At 40.4% G+C, this 11,063-nt stretch overlaps 2 protein-coding genes across 3 annotated transcripts; one reads left to right on the top strand and one right to left on the bottom strand.

Moving 5' to 3' along the window:
* The first annotated feature begins 59 nt into the window (after positions 1–59).
* LOC105968215 (transmembrane 9 superfamily member 1) lies at positions 60–11,058 on the top strand. 2 transcript variants are annotated; one of them, XM_088813197.1, is made up of 14 exons: positions 60–151; positions 5,877–5,958; positions 6,089–6,472; positions 7,294–7,486; positions 7,580–7,684; positions 7,804–7,821; positions 7,907–8,001; positions 8,099–8,251; positions 8,459–8,593; positions 8,756–8,922; positions 9,642–9,736; positions 9,868–10,241; positions 10,348–10,621; positions 10,718–11,058. In XM_088813197.1, the coding sequence occupies exons 3-14, from the start codon at positions 6,401–6,403 to the stop codon at positions 10,783–10,785; spliced, it is 1,749 nt and encodes a 582-aa protein (XP_088669323.1). In that variant the 5' UTR covers positions 60–151; positions 5,877–5,958; positions 6,089–6,400; the 3' UTR covers positions 10,786–11,058. The 2 variants fall into 2 exon arrangements, with proteins under 2 accessions (XP_088669323.1, XP_012848290.2); XM_012992836.2 differs by lacking the exons at positions 60–151; positions 5,877–5,958 and having other exon boundaries at positions 6,080–6,472.
* LOC148765549 (uncharacterized) lies at positions 155–4,516 on the bottom strand. The gene is made up of 2 exons (XM_088813198.1): positions 2,953–4,516; positions 155–2,364 (listed from the first exon to the last, which is right to left on the bottom strand). The coding sequence occupies exons 1-2, from the start codon at positions 4,279–4,281 to the stop codon at positions 2,359–2,361; spliced, it is 1,335 nt and encodes a 444-aa protein (XP_088669324.1). The 5' UTR covers positions 4,282–4,516; the 3' UTR covers positions 155–2,358.
* Positions 11,059–11,063: the final 5 nt, after the last annotated feature.

The raw sequence follows: 11,063 nt of genomic DNA, 5'->3' as shown, positions 1-11,063 counted from the left end.
TCCCATCATATGTTTGATGAATAAATTATATGTGATTTGTTCTTCATAAAAGAGTTAATGATATTAAGTTAAATTTTGACCAAGTTATTGACCCTATTTTCACCATCACTGTGTGTGTAGTCTGTGTTTGTGTGGTCAATGTTTTATTCTAGTCTTTTTTTTTTGACAGAAAAACTTCATTTTATTAGGCTATAGCAGCCAAATTAAGGGGGATATCAGACCCCTCCAAAAAGTTGTTACAAGGAAGATGAGCAATGGCATGGGCTAATTTATTCCCCATACGCTTGACAAACTTAAACGAACAAAAATGAAAACGTTGAGCAATGCGATAACAATCCTCCACAATCGCTCCAAACGATGACGAATCACTTTCTCGAGCACATAAAGCATTAATAACTTGAAGACAGTCGCCTTCGATAATAACATCAGTCCAACCCTTCTCCTTTGCCATTGATATTGCTTTAAAAGCCGCTAAAGCTTCACTCTCAACCGGTAGTAGTGTTCCATGGATTTTAAACATTCGCCACCAAAGACATTGACCCTCGTCGTTCCTTGCTACCGCCGCTACTGAGAAACTCGATTTTCCCCGTGGTACAGCCGCATCAAAATTCACCTTAACGACTCCGGGTGACGGTGGTATCCATTCGCTAGGATGCTCGGTTTGGATCTTGGAGCTTGGACGAAGCTGAGCATCTTTAAATATTGCCAAGAAACTTGTGCACCAAGAGACTATCTCTCCGGATTGCAATGAAGTCTCCCCTTTGACCTCCTTATTTCTCGTTTCCCAAGTTTTCCATGCCAAGACCATGGCCAACAAAAAGTGGTCCTCATGCAGCCTATTCTTTAAGTCTACAAACCAGTTCCAAGGAGACGAGACATCAATATCCTCAGCGACGTGGAATGGAGGATTATGCCATATTTCGTCCATTCCTCTGCATTTCAACAAAACATGCAAAATAGTTTCATCTGCTTTATGACAACGGCCACACAATGGCGAAGGAACTACCTTTCTTCTAAAGAGTTCGGCGTTAGTGGGTAGAGCATTGCCGCAAAACCTCCATAGAAAAATTCGAATTTTTGGTGGAACAGAGATATGCCAAATATCATTCCACTTACGGTCCCCCTCTCCGCTAGTCGACCCCTCCATCCCCCGCCGTTGCATTCCCGACGATGAAGCTTGTGCCAAAATCATGTGATAGCATGATCGGACTGTGAATTTACCATTGTTTGAGAAATGCCAAGCCCATTTGTCTTTTGCAGGACCACCACCCAACGGGACTTGTAACATTCGCTCAATATCTACTTGCCAGAAAAATCTATTAATGGTGTTCAGATCCCAAATTTTTTCCACGGGATCGATCAAATCCGAAACCCTATTCGGAAAGGCCGAATGTAGTGGACGCTTAGTAAGGATCTTGAGATTTCCCCCCTCGCGGAGCCACGGATAAGCCCATATTGAGGTATCCACGCCATCGCCAATTCGTCTACGGATTCCCATTTGAAGAAACGGGATAGCCTTCCAAATACATCTCCATGTTGTAGACGGACGATAGCCAAGTTCAGCCGCTAACAAATGACCCTGAGGAAAGTATCTAGCAGCCATAATCTTTGATAATAGCAGTTCGGGATTCATCATAATCCGCCAAGCTTGTTTCGTGAGTAAAGCAAGGTTGAAAGCTCGCAGGTCTCTAAATCACATCCCACCTTGTGCCTTCGACTTGCACATGTCCGCCCACGACACCCAATGCATCCCCCTATTCAATCCACTCCCCCACCAAAACCGACGAATAGCTGACTCTAGTTCGCGAATAATACCATTAGGTAGGAGGAAACAACCCATAACATATGAAGGGATGGCCTGTAGAACTGCTTTAATCAAAACTTTTTTTCCCGCTTTAGAGAGTTGTTTTTCCCCCCATCCCTTCATTCTTGACCAAACCCAATCGCGCAAATATGAGAAAATCTCTTTTTTTGTTCGCCCCATGGTAGCCGGCATTCCCAAATATTTGTCGTGACGGTCCACCATCTGGAAACCAAGGATGTGGTGAATTGCATTCCTCCGTACCGTGGTAGTTGACGGGCCGAACATCATTGTCGACTTCTCATAATTAATCTCCTGGCCGGAGACCCTCGCATACGTAATTAAGATATTCTTCAAATTTCTTGCATACTCCTCAGTTGCCTTGCCAAAGATGAGAGTGTCATCGTCAAAACATAAACTTGAAACCACCGGGGCTGTCGGAGCCACCTGTACTCCATGGAAATCCCCCCGGTCAGTAGCTTTGGAGATCATTGCTGTAAGGGCCTCTGCACAACATATAAACAAGTAGGGAGAAAGGGGATCCCCTTGTCGAAGGCCTACGGCTGGACAAAACCAAATTGAGATCCATTAAACAAAAAGGAGAAAGAAACAGTAGTGACACAAAGCATAATAAGATCAATGAAACCCGAAGGAATTCCAAAACGAAAAAGAATCTTTTTCAAGAAAGACCATTCAATCCGATCGTATGCCTTACTAATATCCAGTTTAATGGCCATATAATTTGTACTACTTTTAGAGTGAAGCTTGATAAAGTGGTTGATTTCGAACGCCACGAGAACATTATCTGAAATAATTCTCTTATGAACAAATGCAGATTGAGTAGGCGAGATCAGGTCATGCAATACTAATTTAAAACGGTTAGCCAACACCTTAGATCCCAATTTATAAATAACATTACACAAGCTAATGGGTCTATAGTCGGTGATTTTTTCTGGGGTTTTCACCTTAGGAATCAAAACAATGAAGGTGAAATTTAAAGCAGAAGGGAGAACATGGTTATTAAGAAATTCAAGAACGCAAGATAGGACATCGGCGCCTAAAATGTGCCAGTATTTAGTGAAAAAAGCAACAGGTAACCCATCTGGGCCAGGAGATTTAAGGGGAGCCATTTGAGAAATGGCTCAGGTTACCTCATCCGGGGTGAAAGGCATAGCCAGGAGTTGACTAGCAGCTCTAGTGATTCTACTCTCCACGTTTTCCAGCACCACCTCTATCTCCTCGTCGCTTGGATTAGTTGTTTTAAAGATCTGCTCAAAGTAGGTGGCAATGATGTTTTCAATATCTGCATCTTTTTCCTTCCAGCATCCCTCAGTATCCTTAATCCTACCCACTCTATTGGTACGGTTCCGTGTAGTAGCTTTAGAGTGGAAAAAATTTGTATTCCTATCCCCTTCCTGAATCCACTGAACCTTGCTTCGTTGTCTCCAAAACAGGTCGTTATCTGCATAAGCCTTCTCCAACGCAATTCTAAGATCCCGAATTTCTGCCCTAACCGCTTCAGTTTGAGTGACCCCCATGAGGTGATGGAGCCTTTTGTGAGCCTTTTCAATAACCTTTCGCGGTTGTTGCACTGTCGTTTTACTCCAATGAATAAGAGCAACCCGACAGTCATCATTATTCCGTATAAGTGACTCTATAGGATCAGTTCCAGCATTCTTCGCCCACTGTTGTTGGATGACCGCTTCACAATCGTCCCTTCGTAGCCACGTGGCTTCAAAACGAAACGGCCTCTTCTTTCTCGAAGCACGCTCCCTATTTTGATCATGGAGACTAAGTTGAATGGGAATATGATCGGATCCCGCATATCTCAAATGGTGCACACGTGCACTAGGGAACCACGTAAGCCAATCGTTATTCGCACAAACTCGATCCAGTCTGCACCGGACCGTCTTTGGGTAAGTCTGGTTATTAGACCACGTGTATGCTGAGCCTTCAAACCCTAGATCGATCAACCCACAATCATCTAGAGCTTCCCGAAATCTTTCAATTTGTGCAGGCTGTCTTGGAGGACCCCCCGTTTTCTCACAATTGCTGAGAATTTCATTAAAGTCACCTCCAACAATCCATGGTAGATTGCGGTGATTCCGCAACTCGCGTAATAAATTCCACGATAGATGTCTCCGTGTATGTTCTGGGAATCCATAAATACCAGTTACTCGCCATTTGCTGTTGTGGTTCTTGTCAAAAACCTCCGCATCGATATGGTTGAAAGAGTAGCTGATGAGATCCACCTCCACATCCTTTTGCCAAAATAGCACTAACCCACCCGACTGACCAACTTTATCCACCATCAAGCCATTCAGATTCCACCTTTTTTTCAAGTTATCAATAAGTAAATTTGTTGCCCTCGTTTCCGAGAGAAACAATAGCAAGGGCCTATGATCTCGGAGTATATCCCCGAGCGCATGAATTGTCAAGGGGGCCCCTAACCCTTGACAATTCCAGAAAATGCAACTCATGGTTCTCGGCGGGACTGCATCGCAGTCTCCGCCGTTGTGTTAATATCTTCATCACGAAGCCTGAGTAGTGGTTTCTTTCCGGGCGTATCTCTATCTAGCAGACCTGCCTCCACCGCTTTCTTCTTTCCGCCCTTGGTTGGGATCTTGACCGGCCGCTTTGTAGTTGTGGCATTGCTGCTAGTAGCTTGTAGCTCGATCGCGTGATTAATAAGAGTAAGGTCATCTCCGCTCAAAGCAGAATTAACGGCTTTGTCCCTTATAAAAGTAACTTGTGTGGTAAGGTTCTCTTTGTGAGCCGAGAAATCGAAGATGTTGATGCCCTTGCGAAATTTTTTTGACACCAGACCAGCACCGATTGTGTTAACCTGCTGCAAAGGTAGTCTGGAATTGTCTCTTTCTTGTTGATTCGATGCTCGCATCCAAACTCCATAAGGTAACTGTTCACCAGGGTCATCGAAGCCGTTTTCATAGCGCGTCGGGCAACGGTTCTCAGCATGTCCAATGATGCCGCATAAAAAACAAAAATTCGGCAGCCGTTCATAGGTAAATGCAAGCCAAGTCTTGGTCCCATTTGGATTATGGAGATTCATTCCACGCTTTAAGCCAATGTTCACATCAATCCTTACTTTGATTCTAACGTACTGTGATAACTCCATCTGTTTAGGATTTAAGACCTCCAAAACCTCGCCAATTTTGCCACCAATCTGTGCTGCCATCTCAGAAGTTCTCATAGCGAAAGGGAGGTTATGAATCCTAACCACGATGTTCATAAGATGAACATCGGCTGCCCTGGGATCCACGTTTGCATCCAATTCCTGGAGAAGGAGAGCATTTTTGTCTAGAATCCACGGGCAGCCGGTTCGCGCATGGGTATAGTCCAAATGATGGTCGAAGATCAGGATGAATTTGTTAGGGTCTATCGATCTGAACTCACATGCTTTGACTGGTTGAAGAAGACGCAACACATTCGCCTTTATCGTATGAGCCGAAATTTCTCTTGATGTGACCACACGTCCAATCAGGCGAAAACCCTGATTCGAGGCCGGGATTGGAGCGGTGAGATCAGGTAATGTAATCCCTTCTTCTTCATCTACAGTGAGAGTGAGACTCGTGGTCATGGAACCTAACAATCCGTCCATAATATGGAGAGGAGATAGAGAGAGCACTGTGAAGATGAGAGTGGAATCAAGAAGCGCCGTCAAAACCAGATCTAAGGAAGCGAGAAAGAAGACGAATCAAAATTAGGTATATGGTTATAAGGAAGGAATATAAGAATAATTAAAGAAAAACTATGAAGAAAAAAATAGAATTGTGGCAGCCAAACCCTAATAAAAGAAGATTAAAATAACATCACAATTAAACTAGCCATAGTACAGCACACGGTCCAATATTCTGGTGACTGAAAAAGAGGAAAACAAATGAATTCCAACGGTGAAATCAAGAAAAAGCAGACTCGATGATCACATGAAAGCGGCTGCCTCTCAAACTGAGAGAAAACGCCTCTCAAATTGAGAGAAAATTGCAATTTTCTTATAAAAGGACCTTTATTTAACAAACCAGAAAATAGGAAAGAAAAAAAATATGTTTTATTCTAGTCTACTATCGGTAATTGAATGATGCTCTAATTAATATATATACTAATTATTTTTGTTTTACCAACTCTCGTTAGGAGAGTTGGTACCTAGCCTTACCAATAGGGTAAAAGGGTCTAGGGTTCGAGTCCCTCCTCCCCTACTTCCCCTTGAATTGACTTGAATTACTCAAAAAAAAAAAAAAAAAAATTTATTTTTGTTTTACTAATTGATAGATAAAATATTAACACGAACAAAAAAAATAAAAAATAAAGAAATGTATAGTATAGGTGAGTCATAAGTCATAAACCCAGATTTGCACACTCTCTTTCTCGACTTCCATTCTCGTCTCAAAGTCCTCCGCAGATTCGAAAATCTCAGATGGATTCATATGACGACCTATAAACCTGACACCAAATCGAACCCTTTCCTTGTCCGAAATTCCTTTTTCGAGATCTAAATCTGTTACCCGAATAAACACCAATTTCCCTTTTTTCTTTTCTTCAATTTACAATCCTCAGGTTTCTTCATTCAGATCCGAGGAAGCGATGTTCTCCTCCGTCCGATCCTTCTGCATCTTCGTTTTCTTCGCGTTCCTCGTCTCTTCCTCACTCGGCAAGGTGAGATATATTTGTATTTTACCCTTGGATGGCTTCTCAATTTTGTCCTTTGATGCTTGTAGATCTTGTTTGAATATGTATTTGCCTATAAATTTTATTACATTCGATTCCCTTTGATGCATAACTATTGAGATTTGATTATGGCTGTTCCTTTTGTTATGTTATATTCTGGCATTGTTGAGTTAAATGACAAGATGAACGGTAGCTGAAGGTAAATGATAGGAAAGAGCAATGGGTGGTTTTATTTTCTGAAATTAATTATTGTTTTTCTTTTGCCCCCTCTATGTTGCCACTGAATTATCCAGTGTTGCACGAAAAATTTAAATGCTTGACAAGCGAAAATTGAAATAAACACAACAGCCCCTTTAAGAGAAGTTGTTTTGGTCCTTCTGCCTTCTTTAGTCATTAAGTTTTTCTTGATTTTAAAGATCAAATGCTGTGCTTTTCATTTAACTGACTGTTTTTTCTTGTGATATATCAAGAATATGTGCCATAACAGCACGGTGGATTTACTTTTCTCATCTTTCCATTTACATGAAAATGCACATTGTTTCTGGTGCGTACTTCAGTATGCTACATGAAATATATCTATTACTTTTTATTCAAGATAATTTAGATGTGAACGAAATTGTTTCCAGTCTGTATTATTCAATATGCCGAATAAGTCCGTTACTCTTGAATGGAAATATCAGTCAATAGAACAAATTGTGTCCGGTGTATTTATTCAGGAATTTAAGAGAATTCTGCTCTCTCATTGTGTAATGGATAAAAGAATTGATTGCATGCTGCCCATCGTTCACATGTTTTTAATTGTTTTGCAGTATCAAGACGATGAGGCGGTCACTCTATGGGTGAATAAGGTTGGCCCATATAACAATCCCCAAGAGACATACAACTATTACAGCCTCCCATTTTGCCACCTACCTGGCAACGCTCCTCACAAGTGGGGTGGTCTCGGTGAGGTTCTTGGAGGGAATGAGCTCATTGATAGCCAAATTGAAATAAAATTCAAGAGTAATATCCCGTTTCTGCAACTCATTGGTCCAACTGTTTTTGTTTACCTCAGATTTGTGGTAGTGTATGTAGTTAACGGTTTTTCTTTTGCAGGAGACGTGGAGAAGTCTTCAATTTGTGATATTGAACTGGATGCAGTAAAGGCTAAACATTTCAAGGATGCAATTGACAATTCATACTGGTTTGAATTTTTTATGGGTACGCTCATGATTTTTGTCCTTGTACATATCAAATTTGTGTCATTTTCTTTCAACAAACACCTCGTTTCTCTCTAACTTGTGTTCTTCCTGTGTATCTCTTTGGTCGCCTGTAATCAGATGATCTGCCACTGTGGGGTAAGTTTCCAACTGAATAGTAGTGGTTTAGTTCACTGTTCGACTATGTTGAATTCTAATTGAATTGCTAATTCTTTTGGTGAAGGTTTTATTGGTGAGGTTCTTCCTGATAGAAACCGTGATCATAAGCATGTGCTCTTTACACACAAGAATCTTGTCATCAACTACAATCAGGACCAGGTCGGCTTGAATGAAGATGTTATTTTATGTGTTATTGTTTTCCTGTAACTAGATGTAATTAGCTTGTTTATTTTGAACTTGAAATTTGCAATTGCAGATTATTCATGTAAATCTTACCCAAGAAAATCCTAAGGCAATTGATGAGGGGCGAACATTGGATATGACTTACTCTGTCAAATGGGTTCCAACTAACATCACGTTTGCACGTCGTTTTGATGTTTATCTGGATTACCCATTTTTTGAGCACCAGGTACATATTCATTAACATTGTGAAAGATTTTCTTGAGAACATGTGCCAGTCAATTGATCCACTCTTGGAGACTACTGGGTATTATTTACTTCTGCGTTTGTATCCATATATTTCGAACAGTTTTCTAGAAGGTAGTGATGAGGAGTGAAAAACTTTAAATTATGACGATTCTCCCGGTAAGATCATCCGAGTTTTCTGATTTTGCAGATCCACTGGTTCTCTGTCTTTAATTCGTTCATGATGGTAATTTTCCTTACTGGTTTGGTCTCTATGATATTAATGCGCACCCTCCGGAACGACTATGCAAAGTATGCTAGGGAGGATGATGATCTTGAGACTCTGGTAATGATCTCTGAATGTTTCTTTTCTTCCTATACTAGCTACACTGCTTTGGGTTAATTATGTAATAGCTTGTGTAGCAGGCTTCGATATTTGTTGTGTTAATTGACAATTGTCATATTCTAGTGTTTTTGGAAGCTTTCTTATACTGAACGTTTTTGTCAGGAACGGGATGTAAGTGAAGAATCTGGTTGGAAGCTTGTCCATGGTGATGTGTTTCGCCCCCCTCAAAATTTGGCTCTACTAACAGCTGTTGTTGGCACTGGCGCTCAACTATCGACACTTGTTCTGCTCGTCATCATTCTAGCAATTGTTGGGATGCTGTACATAGGGTAATGCCATAACCACTTTTAGATCTCATTTTAGTCCTTAGAATGAACGAAGCAGATCTGTAGCATTTTTAGTCTAAACTATTCTTGTGAATCACTTAGATAAAAGACACTTTGCTTGTTAGATAATAAGATTTTGCTCTATAAAACAATATGGCGCCTGAACAGTTCTTTGAGTTATCAAGCCTTTTCATAGTTGGATATGCTTCTGTTTGGTTTGTTAAAAACACAAAAGTAGTCTTACAAACCTTAGGTTGTCTTTCTACCTCAAACGGCTCTGAATTCTGCGAGTCTGGCCTTTCTCTGGTCAATTTTGGCCTGGAACTGGAAAAAAGAATACTTATACAGAATGAAAAACAAAGTGGATATAGTTTCTTGCATAGAGTGGCATTATTTATTGTGTCTGGGGAAACTTTATTATTAGCTTTATTTTGAGAAACCTGGGCCTGTCAAAATGTTGATATTTGCTTCATAAACTTTACATGGATTCTTAGTAGAAATTTAATCAGATCCAGTTTTTTTAAGTTTGACTGTCACCACTCTGACTACCTTCGTTTTGCCGTATTACCCATTCTTTGTGTTGCCTCGGTTCTCTTGAAATCGATTTTATTTTCTTTTGTTACTAATTTTGCTACGTTGCTGAAAAGTATTACTTCTCCTCAATTGTGTATATTCATCTTAATTATCATAAATATTACCTGCTGTGATGATATGTGACTCAGGAGAGGAGCAATTGTGACTACCTTTATCGTATGCTATGCTTTTACCTCATTCATAGCTGGTTATGTGAGCGGTGGCATGTATTCCCGCCATGGGGGTATGTATCATTTCAACTCAACCTTTATGAAGAAAGAGTTTCTTGTACTTGTTCAGTTCTTATCGTTTGATGATTGTACAACTCTTTTTTCGGTTGTGGGTGGTTTGCTTACTTGTGTTACCTCTTGTCAGGTAAGAAGTGGATAAAGTCAATGATCCTCACAGCATCACTTTTCCCATTCTTGTGCTTTGGCATTGGCTTCGTCTTGAACACTGTTGCAATATTCTATGGTTCTCTGGCTGCCATTCCCTTTGGTACCATGGTGGTTGTTTTTGTGATATGGGCCTTCATTTCATTCCCCTTGGCTCTTCTTGGTACTGTTGTCGGGAGAAACTGGAGTGGTGCACCAAACAATCCTTGCCGAGTGAAGACCATCCCCCGTCCTATTCCGGAGAAGAAATGGTATCTAACACCATCCATTATATCGCTCATGGGGGGGTTGCTTCCTTTTGGAAGCATTTTTATCGAAATGTACTTTGTCTTCACTTCCTTCTGGAATTACAAGGTAATATTGTATGTTTTTTGCATAAAGTGGTATGCGGCGATCTCTTTCTTGATAAATTATTGCAGCCAAGCCACGATGCTTATATTTGTGTTTATGTTTTTGGTAGGTGTACTACGTGTACGGGTTCATGCTTCTTGTGTTTGTAATTCTGATAATTGTGACCATTTGTGTGACAATTGTGGGGACGTATTTCTTGTTGAATGCTGAGAACTATCATTGGCAGTGGACATCATTCTTCTCAGCGGCTTCAACTGCTCTATATGTGTACTTGTATTCGATATATTACTATCATGTGAAGACTAAGATGTCAGGCTTCTTCCAGACCAGCTTTTATTTTGGATACACTTTGATGTTCTGTCTTGGATTGGGAATATTGTGCGGTAAGTTTCTTCTCACACGAGCGTTTGGTAAGAAAAGAAAAAAAGTTGTTACAGTGAAATGATAAATAAATAATGTAAATTTGGTATAAATTTCAGGTGCGGTTGGATATCTGGGGTCCAACTTGTTTGTGAGGAGAATTTACAGGAACATCAAATGTGACTAAATTCAAGAATATATAGAGAGAGAATGCTTGCTTGGGTTTGATTGTTGCATGATAAGTTAATATGCCAATGGGGAGATGAGAAAGAATAGAACCCTGCTGCAGCAGCCTCTCCGGAAAAAAACTTTTAATTTTTTTTTGTAGCAAATGAAATGAATATGTTACAAGTTGGTGGTTGGAACTTGGATAGATATAGACTTTTATTTTACCATCCGAATCTTTGTAGCTTGTATTATATCTTTGCCTCTCTTATTAATTACTTACACTCTGCTTTCATTTTG

The sequence above is a fragment of the Erythranthe guttata genome, chromosome 14 (assembly GCF_056151865.1).
Source record: "Erythranthe guttata isolate IM_541 chromosome 14, IM_541, whole genome shotgun sequence".
NCBI lineage: Eukaryota > Viridiplantae > Streptophyta > Magnoliopsida > Lamiales > Phrymaceae > Erythranthe > Erythranthe guttata.
This window is presented reverse-complemented; position numbering and strand designations above follow the sequence as displayed.

Excerpts from the sequence above, each read along its gene's own strand:
- LOC148765549 (XM_088813198.1), bottom strand. The coding sequence starts at position 4,281 with ATGAGTTGCATTTTCTGGAATTGTCAAGGGTTAGGGGCCCCCTTGACA.
- LOC105968215 (XM_088813197.1), top strand. The coding sequence starts at position 6,401 with ATGTTCTCCTCCGTCCGATCCTTCTGCATCTTCGTTTTCTTCGCGTTC. Across the intron at positions 8,594-8,755 it reads ATGATGATCTTGAGACTCTG|GAACGGGATGTAAGTGAAGA; the intron begins GTAATGATCTCT and ends CGTTTTTGTCAG. Across the intron at positions 9,737-9,867 it reads CATGTATTCCCGCCATGGGG|GTAAGAAGTGGATAAAGTCA; the intron begins GTATGTATCATT and ends ACCTCTTGTCAG.